At 38.0% G+C, this 13,233-nt stretch overlaps 1 protein-coding gene across 1 annotated transcript; it reads right to left on the bottom strand.

Annotated features, from left to right (window-relative positions):
- Window positions 1-456: 456 nt before the first annotated feature.
- On the bottom strand, window positions 457-11,821 carry LOC104099359 (uncharacterized). The gene is made up of 5 exons (XM_070199768.1): window positions 11,600-11,821; window positions 11,348-11,509; window positions 11,190-11,270; window positions 1,114-1,237; window positions 457-1,014 (listed from the first exon to the last, which is right to left on the bottom strand). Exons 1-5 carry the CDS (start codon window positions 11,722-11,724, stop codon window positions 967-969), a joined length of 540 nt encoding a protein of 179 aa, XP_070055869.1. The 5' UTR covers window positions 11,725-11,821; the 3' UTR covers window positions 457-966.
- Window positions 11,822-13,233: the final 1,412 nt, after the last annotated feature.

Genomic DNA, 13,233 nt, shown 5'->3' on the forward strand with positions numbered 1-13,233 from the left:
TGATTAAGATTGGCAGGGTTTGCTTGTACGGATAATCTTTCCTATGCGCCAGTCACAACTTCCTAGTTCGGATTGTGTGTTTTGCATTGCATCGAACCCGTTACAAGTGTCAAACTGTGTTATCAGTATATGGAAAATGAGAAGGGCTTTTCATAATCAATTCTAAGCTTCTCAATACGTCTGAAAACCAGCATGGCATATTCATATTCGTGAAACTGCCTCTAGAAAATGCACTCAAAGAATGTGACAATAGAAAGGAGAACCATGAGGTCTTAAATTTCAATTCGAACGTAAGTAAAAAAACTAAGTGTTTCATGTGGTCTCCCTAAGCCTTGGTGGGAAAAGGTACCCGACATTTGTGCTAGTGAGAGGTAACAAGGTACACGGTGGAATAATTGAGCAAGCTGGCCTGAAAACCGTCTCACTTAAAAAAAATTAAAAAGAAAAAACTGCCTCTAGAAAATGCAATTTGCATTGTTCCTCTTTCATTTATATAGTATAACAGAAAACCGTTTCTTTGCTAACTGGAAACTTCTTTTTACCCTCCAGGTAAAAGGAGAATGAAAATCAGTAAACAAAATCAAAGATTCCAAATTTCAATATTCTGATTGGAAAGAAAAACTACATCTCATCCCTCACCCCCAAAGCTGTGTTTTTACTAGAAGACACCAATCCTTCAAGTTCAACCTTTGATTCCTCATAAACATAATATGACAAATTGAAATTTACCTCACTGAGAACAAGCAAATAAAGAAAAAATTGAGGTATTTTCTTTGGGGGACGGGTGGGGGAGAGAGCAACTCCAGTCACTATTTTTTCAAACCTCTTACAGATGGAGAGAGACGGATACATCTTCACTCGAGTAGGATGCACATTTTTGCCAACGCTCTGGTATATATGTTTACTCAGCAGGCCAATGATGCAAAGAACACCTCGGACCAAAGAAAAAGAACACAGTAAGAATTCTCACTGTCCAGTATTGCGGGTTTGCAACCTCTTCCTCTCCAATACAAGCTGAATGGAAAAACCAGAATGAATGAAATCAACTAACCACAAAAATAGGATTAGTCTTCAGTATATTTTCTTTGATCAGAGAGTAAACAAGTATCTTACCACTTTCCGCACTCTTTCATTAGCAGCCGGAGTGCCTCCAGTAACAGATTCAGGAAGATATGGACTGCTAACACGCACCTCATTCATCACAACGATCACGGTCTTGTCCCAGCGCACAGGCAACCTGGTTACATGAACAATGACATCAAAATGCACAGAAGATATCATAATGTCACCAGAACTGGTATCCTACACATGCATAGCACGAGTCACATAACTCGTAGAAAAAAGCAGACTGGTACTGCGATCACTGATACATGCTTTTCTTGATAAGTGCCTCATCTATACATGCTTATCGTCATACATACCTACTCTACAATGTTTCAAAAGAAAATTGCAAATGAGATTCTGGATATTAACCGGACAAGGACAGAAATCCAAAACTCTATATGATTAACTTGTAGGATGAATGATCCTATGCTCTATGAGTTGCGACTATCTATGTACCATATGAAACCTATTCAACTGTTTTCCTTGCATCAGATTAAGCTTCCGTCTATATCTCATCTTTGGTTAGTGGACTTCCAATAATAAAATTTAAGAGGCCGATAGCTAATCAGCAAGCGTATAACATCCAGAAGCATTATTTAGCCACTAAAATTCCAGTCGAAATTATCATTAGAATCTAAAATGAACACTTCTAAATGACAAGAAACAAAATGAATCAACAATCGTATTAATCTTCTGCCAAATAATATCAAAACTTTCTTCTCTATCAAAAAAAATCTCTTTCTTTCTTAATTTGTCATGGAATATTCAACAGGACATATAACCAAGTTAGACTACCGAGCCAGAAATTAATGCCTACGCCAAAACTCACACCTAGAAACCACCTAGTGAACAAACTCAAACTACATCAGCCAACATACATGGGACAATGTTTGGTGCAACAACTTCTTCGCCCCAGCTAGAACTACACTCTGGGGTTGCCCTAGTAAATATCCAATGTAAGCTCTCTTCATCACCCAAAAAGAAAAAGTAGGAGGAACCAATCCAATGAAGGCTTACCTAAGTCATTGTAGTTGTAGCCACTATAATTCCAGTCGAAATTATCATTAGAATCTAAAATGAACACTTCTAAATGACAAGAAACAAAATGAATCAACAATCGTATTAATCTTCTGCCAAATAATATCAAAACTTTCTTCTCTATCAAAAAAAATCTCTTTCTTTCTTAATTTGTCATGGAATATTCAACAGGACATATAACCAAGTTAGACTACCGAGCCAGAAATTAATGCCTACGCTAAAACTCACACCTAGAAACCACCTAGTGAACAAACTCAAACTACATCAGCCAACATACATGGGACAATGTTTGGTGCAACAACTTCTTCGCCCCAGCTAGAACTACACTCTGGGGTTGCCCTAGTAAATATCCAATGTAAGCTCTCTTCATCACCCAAAAAGAAAAAAGTAGGAGGAACCAATCCAATGAAGGCTTACCTAAGTCATTGTAGTTGTAAGGCCCACTCTGATACCGTAATCTCAAACAGTAAACTAACTAGTGCTAGAGTGCAACCAATGTAATGGGTATAAGTCATAGGCTAATTTAGGCCTAAATCTTGTTAGGTCCAACATACTTAACCTAGTTAACACGCTCACTAAATACTATATTACAAGGAGCTCAAACTTCCCCTTCATTACCAATGACGGACACTATTTAAAGTCAGAATTTCTTTCATATTAGCTTCTTGAGCGTTCTTCATATGTAATTGCATAGACCCACGTCCCCAGGGGTTAGTTCAAGTGGCAAAGGTTGAGGGACTTGTGAGGGGTGTTAGTTCAAGAGGCAAAGGTTGAGGGACTTGTGACTTAGGTCAGAGATTTAAGCCATGCACAATGCAAACTAAGCCTGGTATTTAAATGAATAAGGGTAGAGGGATGGGCTCATTATCTCCGAGTATCAAAGATTGCGGTTGGTCCTAAGTGTAGGCCCCAGAAGGATTTGTCAGTCATCAAAAAAAGAAAAAATTTGCGTCGACCCACAAGGAACCCATTGCCATACTTTAAGTTGTCAACTCACAAGGTCACTTTCAAAACTACTCAGAGCTATCTGAAGGTGTTGCATGTGAGCTCTTGTGCCTAATACATCTAATATGATTAATGATCGTCTCTTTCATTCAACAATTATGATGGAACTTCCCGACGGGAAACTCGAGATTTTTTCCTTGCACTGCTCAGTAGAAGAATAGATATTCACTCTCACTTGGACAAATAAGAACGATAGAGGTTTTAAGAATTCAATGATGTTCAATTTTGCGTGTCAAATGAGGTTTAAACAAGGGAAAAGGCCTAAAAATGACCTTGTGGTATTAGAAATGGATCAATTATAACCCCCGTTTAAATTTGAATCCAAAAATGACCCTGCCGTTATAAAATGGGTCTAATAATGCCCTTGTGTTATTCAAAATGGATCAATAATGCCCTGGAATTTTTTTTTTTTTTTAAAATACTTTTAAAAACTGAAAAATATATATTCAGTTTGAAGGCGAGCGCTATTTACAACCCTGTGAAGAACCAAATAAAGTTTGAAGCACACTTTCTAAGAAACTGCAAATGTTCTTTCATTCTCCTGGCAGTTCCACATTTTTGGCCTTACATGATTATATGCCTCCATTATTTTCACTTCAAGTTCTGCCCAACAGCCATCTCAACTTCTCTTTACTTTGTTCTATCCTCTGACCTTCCAATATCTTCTAACATTCCAATAGTGGTTTTAATCTTCATTTCTCTCGCTACACAGGCAGAGGCGCTCGCCTTTTTGAAATCGCCACGCAACAGAGGCAAATAGAGGTGGAGGTTCGCATCGCATCGCGTCACGCTATTAGAGCTGAGGCGAGCGCTATTTACAACCCTGTGAAGAACCAAATAAAGTTTGAAGCACACTTTCTAAGAAACTGCAAATGTTCTTTCATTCTCCTGGCAGTTCCACATTTTTGGCCTTACATGATTATCTGCCTCCATTATTTTCACTTACTTCAAGTTCTGCCCAACAGCCATCTCAACTTCTTCTCTTTACTTTGTTCAATCCTCTGACCTTCCAATATCTTCTAACATTCCAATAGTGGTTTTAATCTTCATTTCATTGATCGAGAGAGTTTCTTGTCTCTTCCTCTGGAGCTATTGTTTCAGTTATTAACAGTTTAACAATAAATTCCAGTTACCTTAGCTCCCTGACTCACCTTTGCTTTGTGTACACAAGCTTTTAGAAGTTACATTTTTTCCTGTATATTTCTCTTTATTTTTTCAAAGAAGGCATGTGTTTCCTCTTCAAAGTCTTGGAACTGTACTCCTAGTTGTTTGTTCAACTTTACAACATTTTTCTTCACCCATCCAAACTCTTCTGTTGCTGTTGCTATGGGTGTCAAGAGTTGAGGTGGTACTTTTGCTTCCTAGTTTCTCCTAGTACGCGAAGCAGCGAAAAAGGTTTCTATTTCAATTTTGGTCTTCATTCATGTACTGTTTCGCGTCCAAGTTATGTGATGATTCTCCATGTTGGCCGTATGTGATGACTTTCTTCACCTTATTATAGTTATATGCAACTGGACCACCTGAAACTGTCGGTTGATTTGCTTAGATAACTCGGACCTCCATGTCTACTTAAAACTCATCATGAACCAAAAGTCAGCAAAAACATGCCACTTTATATGGAACCCTGGACCCCGTATAATCTCCCAAGGCCAAGAGGAGTATCCACCTACTGCTGAAACCAAGAGGTAGTAACATCTGATTGTAAAAAAGCCTTTTTTCTGTACAGTCCAGACCAAATGATCACCTGTATTGTTTTCAAATGATGCCAGACGTAATTCACAACTTCCCAATCAAAACAATTCCTCCAAATAGCCAAAAGCCATTGTTTTTTTCCACTTCTTGAAAACATCAACAGTGGATTCTCTACCCATTTTCATCTAAGACGAAAAATAGATTCCAGAATCAATCGTTTAATACAACCTAGCTAAATTTCTAGAATTCTCTTTATAAAAATCTAATATAGAATCTAGCCATTCTACTTCACCTGTCCAATTAATTTTACCCCGATCATCAACTTACCACAATCCTCCTCCTTTATCTTAACTTGAGATCGAGTATGCAAAATTCATATAGGTGAATTCACATGGGTGGGTAAGCAACTAAGCATGTGCCAGTCATGAAAGTTTTGAACAATCTTGCATTTTATGTGCTCTGTCTCTATCTTCTACCTAAATTTCCAATTCCTTATGATGTGAAACCCATCACCTACATAACTACTGTAGGATGCTGAAGTTGGCTTTTTTCTTTTTTGATGAAGTAAGTAGAATATATCATAAAAGGCATCAAGAAGATGCATTACAATTAAGCGCTACAAAACTAGAGAGCTGACAAAGCCCAAGAAAACATTAGAGTTATTTACAGTAGTAAGGTTAGCCCAGTGAAACAAATTAACCAAAACATCTAGCCTTTAAGCAACCTATTGAAGTTGATAATCCATCAAAACATCTACTATTCCTTTCGATCCAAATACACCAAAAAATGCTTGCTGGTACCATATTCCAGACTTTTTTGATGGTTCTGTCAACTTCCCTTGAGCTCCAGCTCATATATGCATCTCTGGCAGAGAATGGCATAGTCCAGTGTAGACCAAAAATTCTGAGAAACATGTTCCATATGTCTATGGCTACTGAACAGTGGAGGAAAAGATGGTTAACAGATTCTGAGTTCACTTGGCACATGTAACACTTGTTGGCCAGTTGAAAGTTTCTTCTGGTGAGGTTGACTTGGGTGAGGAATGCATCCTTTAAGGCCAACCAGCTGAAGCAGCAGATTTTGGGTGGCAGTTTTGTCTTCCATACTAGTTTCCAAGGCCATAGATCAATCATCATATTGTTGGAGCACATTTTAGCATACCCTGCCTTGACAGAGTAAGTTTCATCCTTTGAGTTTCCCCATTTCAATTTGTCCTTCAGCTGAGTGTTTATAGTGCAGCTCTCCAATAACTTTAGCAGGTCTATGTAATCCTCCACCTCCCAATCTTGTAGGTTCCTTCTGATGATCGGGCTCCATGTGTTGCCTTCTCTGTTATGAGCAACAAAGGATTCTGGATTTCCTGCAATAAGGAAGAGATTTGGAAAAAACTCCTTTAGTGTTGAGTCCCCTATCCATTTTTCAGTCCTGAATTTTGTAGTGGCCCCGTCACCAATCTGAAAGTGAATGTTATTAGAGAAAGCTCCCCATAAATTGTGTATGCTCTTCCATAATCCTGTGCCATAAGGGGTTCTAATTCTATTGGTACACCAATGGTTGAGTCTACCATATTTTGCTCCTTCCATAAGCCAGCATCATCTTGATTAAACCTCCAGTGCCATTTCATCAACATACTTTTGTTATGTAAGGCTAGGTCCTAACTCCAAGTCCACCAAGTGCTTTCGGAAGTGTGACTTTGAACCATTTCATCAGGTGAGTCTTGTGACTGATGCTATTCCCTTCCCATAGAAAATTCCTTCTTATTCTGTCCAATTGCTTTTGAACCTTTGCTGGGATAGGAAAGAGTGCCATGAAATAAGAGGGTATGCTATCTAATACACTATTGATAAGGGTAAGCCTTCCACCAAAAGATATCTATTGCCTCTGCCATGTAGCCAATTTCTTCTCAAATTTTTCAACTACTGCATTCCATATCTCAGTGGACTTGTATTTGGTACCTAAAGGAAGACCCAAATATGTGGTAGGGAAGGAGCCTGTATTACAACCCATAATGTCGGCTAGTTCTAGCAGATTTGGGACCGAGTTCACTGGGTAGATAACACTCTTGAGCATATTAATGTGCATGCCAGACATAGCTTCAAATAGCATAAGAGTAAGGTTTAGGTAGAGGACTTGAGACTTTTTAGCTCCACAGAAGATGAGAGTATCATCTGCAAACAGAAGGTGTGACACAGAAATAGGAGAGATCCTGCTATTACCCACTGAGAACCCTCTCTTTGGAGAGAAGAATCCCACTGGGCTTCTATTACAAATCGGTCTAAAACTGGGTTGTGTGGTTTACCTAGAAACCTGAGTATTTTCTCCGCCACATCTCCCCAACCCCAGTTATAATATGACTCCGGGATAATCACCATTGATTTCTTATCTCCCAACCAAGACTCGATTCGCACAAAGCGACCATAGATGTTGAAGTTCTGGTACACTCTGTACACATACGATTGTATTTTCCTTCCCCATCTCTTGCATCTGTTTCCTTTACTCCTCGTTGCTGATTTGAGGGCTTCACAAACCCATCTGAGGTTTTCATCATCTATCTTCAACCTGCTAGTGAAACGATGTCCTCGCTCGATTAGGACGAGCCAGCGAGTTAGACCGTCTCTGATGTCTGCTAATTCGAAGGATTTCTCCCCTGCCAGAAAAAGATTTTCTTTTCCATCAGAGGGTCGGCTTGAAAAAAGTCATCAGAAACTTTTTCAAAATGGCACTATTTCACAGAGAGAAAAGTCCAAAACCCACAATCTTTTTTAGGATGCTGAAGTTAACTTTAACCCGGCTAACAAAGTTTTCCTTCCTCTCAATAGCTCATACAACATTTGTAAGCTACTTCCTAGCTCTCTAAGCTCAAAGGACTTTTCTTCACCTATAATGACTATCCTTCTCATCTATTTTCTCCTTGTAAATTGGGTTTCAATTACATTTTGCCTCCTTTTAGAACTAGACTCAAGTTACTCTATAAATCAAACTCCAAAACATGTGGAGTTTTGGGGAGAGCGTGAGAGAATTCAAGGAAGAAAGAGACTAGAGGAGAATTGATGCTCGTGAGTACCGAGAATTAACCACTAACAATCATCTAATAGAAAATTTCAAGTACAACAATGGATGGAATGATGGATCCTGTGTTCCGTAATCAATAACAGTTGGGATCCTGAAGGGAACAATTTAAAGATTTGGAAGAACTTTTTGAAGTGAAATGAGCATAAGGTTCGTCCACAACATCTTCAAAAAGATCTTTTGCATTTGCAACAACAACGACCCAGTAAAATCCCACAAAGTGGGGTCTGGGGAGGGTAGTGTGTACGCAGACCTTACCCCTACCCCGTTGGGGCAGAGAGGTTGTTTCCGATAGACCATCGGCTCAGGAAGACGGAAATAAAACAAGAGACAATTCATCAGTATCGTCAACAGAAACCATAGAGATAGTAACATCATAAAAACCATAAAATAGCAGCAACAACAACAACGACCCAGTAAAATCCCACAAAGTGGGGTCCGGGGAGGGTAGTGTGTACGCAGACCTTACCCCTACCCGATGGGGCAGAGAGGCTATTTCCGATAGACCCTCGGCTCAGGAAGACAGAAAAAAAACAAGAAGAGACAATTCATCAGTATCGTCAACGGAAACCATAGAGATAGTAACAACATCATAAAAACCATAAAATAGATGACATGCAATAACAATTACCAGTAATTAAGGCCCTGAAAAACAGAAAGGATAGTGTGGACTCAACATTAACCACAAGTCGTCTAAGAACAACCCTATCAAACCCGCCTCACCCTCGGTATGAAGTAGAAAAATCTCGACTACCCCCTAGCCTACAATCCTAATGCTCGACCTCCAGACCTTCCTATCGAGGGTCATATCCTCGAACATCTGCAGTCGTGCCATGTCCTGCCTCATCACCTCTCCCCAATACTTCTTAGGCCGCCCTCTACCTCTTCTCGTACCCACCAAAGCCAACCGCTCACACATCCTCGTCGGAGCATCAAGGCTTTTCCTCCGCACGTGCCCGAACCATCTGAGCCTCGTTTCCCGCATCTTGTCATCCACAGGGGCCACGTCCACCTTCTCCCGAATATCTACATTTCTAATCTTATCCATCCTAGCGTGACAGCACATCCACCTCAACATCTTCATATCTGCTACCTTCATCTTCTGGATATGAGAGTTCTTAACCGGCCAACACTCTGCCCCGTACAACATGATCGACCTAACCACCGCTCTATAAAACTTACCTTTGAGTATTGGTGGCACTTTCCTATCACACAAGACTCCAGATGCTAGCTTCTATTTTATCCACCCCACCCCTATACGGTGAGTGACGTCCTCGTCGATCTCTCCATCCCCCTGTATAACCGACCCAAGGTACTTGAAACTACCTCTCTTGGGGATGACCTGTGATCCAAGCCTCACGCCCATGCCTACTTCCCTCGACTCAGTGCTGAACTTGCACTCCAAGTACTCTGTCTTAGTCCTGCTCAACTTGAAACCCTTAGACTCGAGGGCTTGTCTCCAAACCTCCAACCTCTCATTAACATTGCCTCGCGTCTCATCAATCAGAACTATGTCATCAGCAAATAACATACACCATGGCACTTCCCCTTGAATATGGTGTGTCAGTGCATCCATCACCAAGGCAAATAAGAACGGGCTAAGCGCAGATCCTTGGTGTAACCCCATAACAACTGGGAAATGCTCTGAGTCGCCTCCTACAGCCCTAACCCTAGTCTTAGCTCCATTATACATGTCCTTGATCGCTCTAATGTAAGCTATCGGCACACCCTTTGCCTCCAGACATCTCCAGAGCACCTCCCTAGGGACCTTGTCATACGCTTTCTCCAAGTCAATAAACACCATGTGCAGATCCTTCTTCCTATCCATTTACTGTTTCACCAACCTCCTAATAAGGTGGATAGCTTCCGTAGTCGAGCGACCCGGCATGAACCCGAACTGGTTGTCGGATATAGACACCGTCTTCCTCACCCTCACCTCCACCACCCTCTCCTAAACTTTCATGGTATGACTTAGTAACTTGATACCCCTATAGTAGTATTTGCAACATATTGCTAAATTGTATGTTCCGGAGAAATCAAATCCAGGACGACACTATTATTACCTAAGTGGCAAGGTCAGGAAATACAAAAGCAATCAATACAAAGAGTCGTATCTCTTACTTTGATTAAAACAATGCCAGATTATGATGACTTTTAAGCCTTTATCCTCTAGTTTAAAAACATAGCTTGACAAGCGCTTAAACTTACAGGAGAGTGATTTTTCTTAAACTTATTAATGTATTTTTCTTTTTCTTTTCATACGTAACTTATGGGGTAATGTATGATGACTGATGAGCCTATCGTTTTTTGTTAGCATCAGAGACTATTTTTGTGTTTTAACAAAGCAAAGACTTCCTGCACTTCTTGTGCACACTTTCTTGCTGCTTGATCTCTTGTAGCGCAACGCAATCTGTTTCTATTAGCTTCCTCTTCGTATTCTAATTTTATTTCTCCTACGGCGCATTTCCCAAAAAGAAAATTCTACTTTTCTCTTTGAAATTAAAAACAAGATATGAGTATACACCTATACAGGAGTTCTCTTTTTGAGTGAACGCCAAAGAGCAAAAAAAAGCTTTCTGGTCACCTATATACCACTATACCATCTTACTTTTGAGGATACACCAGAAAGCAAGAATAGCTAAGTGGAAGTCAGAAACACTCTTTTCAGAACATAGACTACCTATATGTTGGTAGAAGCAACGGCGCAACGCCGTTAGAGAGAAGACGACTCTTCAGAATAAGAAAGCATTTTCGAACTAATGCCACATCTTCTACACTGAGAAGGCCAGTGTGAAAGGAAAGGGGGTAAGGTCTTAGGAAGGAGCACAGTGGAAGCAGCAATTCCAATTTTGCATTGCTATTTATAGGACAAAGTGAATCAGAATACACCGGTTGGCATTTAATGTGTAACCATATTGTACAATAGGGAACTGAGTACATCAATGCAATCATCAAATAAGAATCCGACTTGATTAATGAGGTTGCTCTAGTGGCAAGAGGACTCCACTTCCAACCAAGATATTGGCAGTTCGAGTGATTAAGGAAGCAACGCAGGAAAGGGCCACTGCTGACTCATACGCACGGGTTTTTGAGTGCAAGATTTACCAAAAAGAAAAATCAAACTTAATATAAGCAATAAGGAATAACACTTTACTATCTACAATCTATTAGTATTTCTTTACTTCTAACAGCAGTAAGTATAATCAGCGAATTTGGCATTAAGATATACAAGAAACTACTAAAATTTTAAGGTGGAAAGTTAAGGAGGAGAAGGCACATACGTTTTAGACAAAGCATCAAATATAGTCTGAGCTTCAGCAGTGACACCAACGCCAAATCTCTCAGCATCTATCTCTGCTTGTCTGCAAATATTCAATTAAATAAATTCTCAATACACAATAGAATAGAATAGAATCTTTCCCAAAAAAAGGAAATTCACCTAATAGCAGAATCTTCTCTGGATTGAAGGCTATTGAGATCAAGAAAACATTTATTGGTATCAAGTGGGTCTTGGCCTTGACCAAGAAAACTGAACTCTTTAATGTAGTTGGCTTTCAATAACCTTATGTCTCTCTTTGGCCCTGATGCAGATACCCCTTCTTGTAATTTCAAACGAACAGTCAAGGAAATCTCAAGAAAAAAAGAATGTTAAAAACAATAAAATCAAATGGGAAATGTGAATCAAAGGATATGAAGAACGAGGATGTTGGAGGGTTTGTCAAAGGCGATAACTTGAGCTTCAAACTCGTCGCCTAAAGTAGTCTTGAGGGATAAAATGCATCCAACTGCGAACTCTTCGTTGTTGTAAGCTTCCATGGCAGCAGGGCGCTCTGCAACTGAGATGAATGGGAAGGGGCTTTGTGAAGTTAACTTTGTTTTTTTGGTAGGAGAAAATGACTTGAAAGCCCAAAATAATGCAATATGAAAGAAGGGACTTTTTCATACAGTAGTCTCGAGTGTATTTCGAATAAATAAGAATAAACTTTTTATAATACTAGTGTGCGCATATTAGTCAATATAAATATTTTTGAAAATTATGTAAATATTATTAGATTTTTATATAAAATTATAAATTATAAAATAAAAGTAAAAGATTTTTTTTTGAAAATAATTGATATTTTTGTAGCTGGCTAGCTAAATAGATGATGAAATCATGTCCAATTGAAGTTTTCAAATGCCTTTTTGTGATCTATGAGGATTTAAGTGGAAATATCTTATGAAAATTATTGTTATTTCTGTGATAATACTAAAACAAAAGACGAAGAAAAAAAATCACGATTCTTAGATTGAATCTTTTGGTCTTTTAATTTGAGAATGAAAAGATTGGCCTTGTACCTCCTAAATATTAAAATAATAAAAATGTAAAATTTTAAAAATTGACTAATGTTGAGTTAATATTTTACAAAAAATAACTTAAAATATGAAGAATACAGGGAGTTGTCCTTCGTCGGAATAAATTCAAAAAAGAATAATAATGAAGGACAACTCATTTAGAATAAATATTTTAAAAGAAAAAATAATTAATGATAATTCATTTAGAATACATTTGTACTTAGAATTAATGAGCGCAAAATTTTGAATATCACTTAAATATTATTAAAAATATGTTTTGAGTTATAAATTTAAAATTAAGAAAAACAATTTAAGTTTCTAAAAAATATTTATCCAATTTAACTAACTCAATAAAAAGTAGATAAGTTTTCAAGTGAATTGCAGGTCTCTAGCAAATAAAAATATCGCCGAAGTACTTGAAAATGATACAAGATTTTACAAAAAAATATATTACCATCGAACTAAATTACAATTAGGGGCTCTCAGCTTTTTGTTGTTCCTTTTTTTCTCCAAAAAATAATTTTTTATTTGCTATAATATATTGTTAAAAGATAAGAATAACATTAATTGTACAATTTAGTTTGTTTGCAAAGTATGATAGATTTGTAGTTATAGCTAAAGAGAGTTTACGGTAGGCGGCCGGGGATTTATGTCCAGGTTGTAAAGTCTTTTTATACTTTGTAAATATTACTTGGTAAATAAAATTCTTTTACTTACCAAAAAGAATATTAATTGTAAGAAGAAAAAAAGTTTAAAAAAAATAGATATCTTCCACCACCTATCCATCACGTTATTTCCAATATCTAAAAAGTTGGATTTTTTGGTAAGGTTTTAATTAATTTTAACCTAAATATTAGGATTTTTTACTTAGTTCCATAAGGAAAGATATAATAATCAAACTTTTAGTTGATTTTATTGTCCTAGATATTAGGAAAATAATTTAAATTATAATTTTGACCAATATAATATTTATTTTAAAGGGTAAAAAAGACG

This window comes from Nicotiana tomentosiformis, chromosome 4 (assembly GCF_000390325.3).
Source record: "Nicotiana tomentosiformis chromosome 4, ASM39032v3, whole genome shotgun sequence".
Classification (NCBI taxonomy): Eukaryota; Viridiplantae; Streptophyta; class Magnoliopsida; order Solanales; family Solanaceae; genus Nicotiana; species Nicotiana tomentosiformis.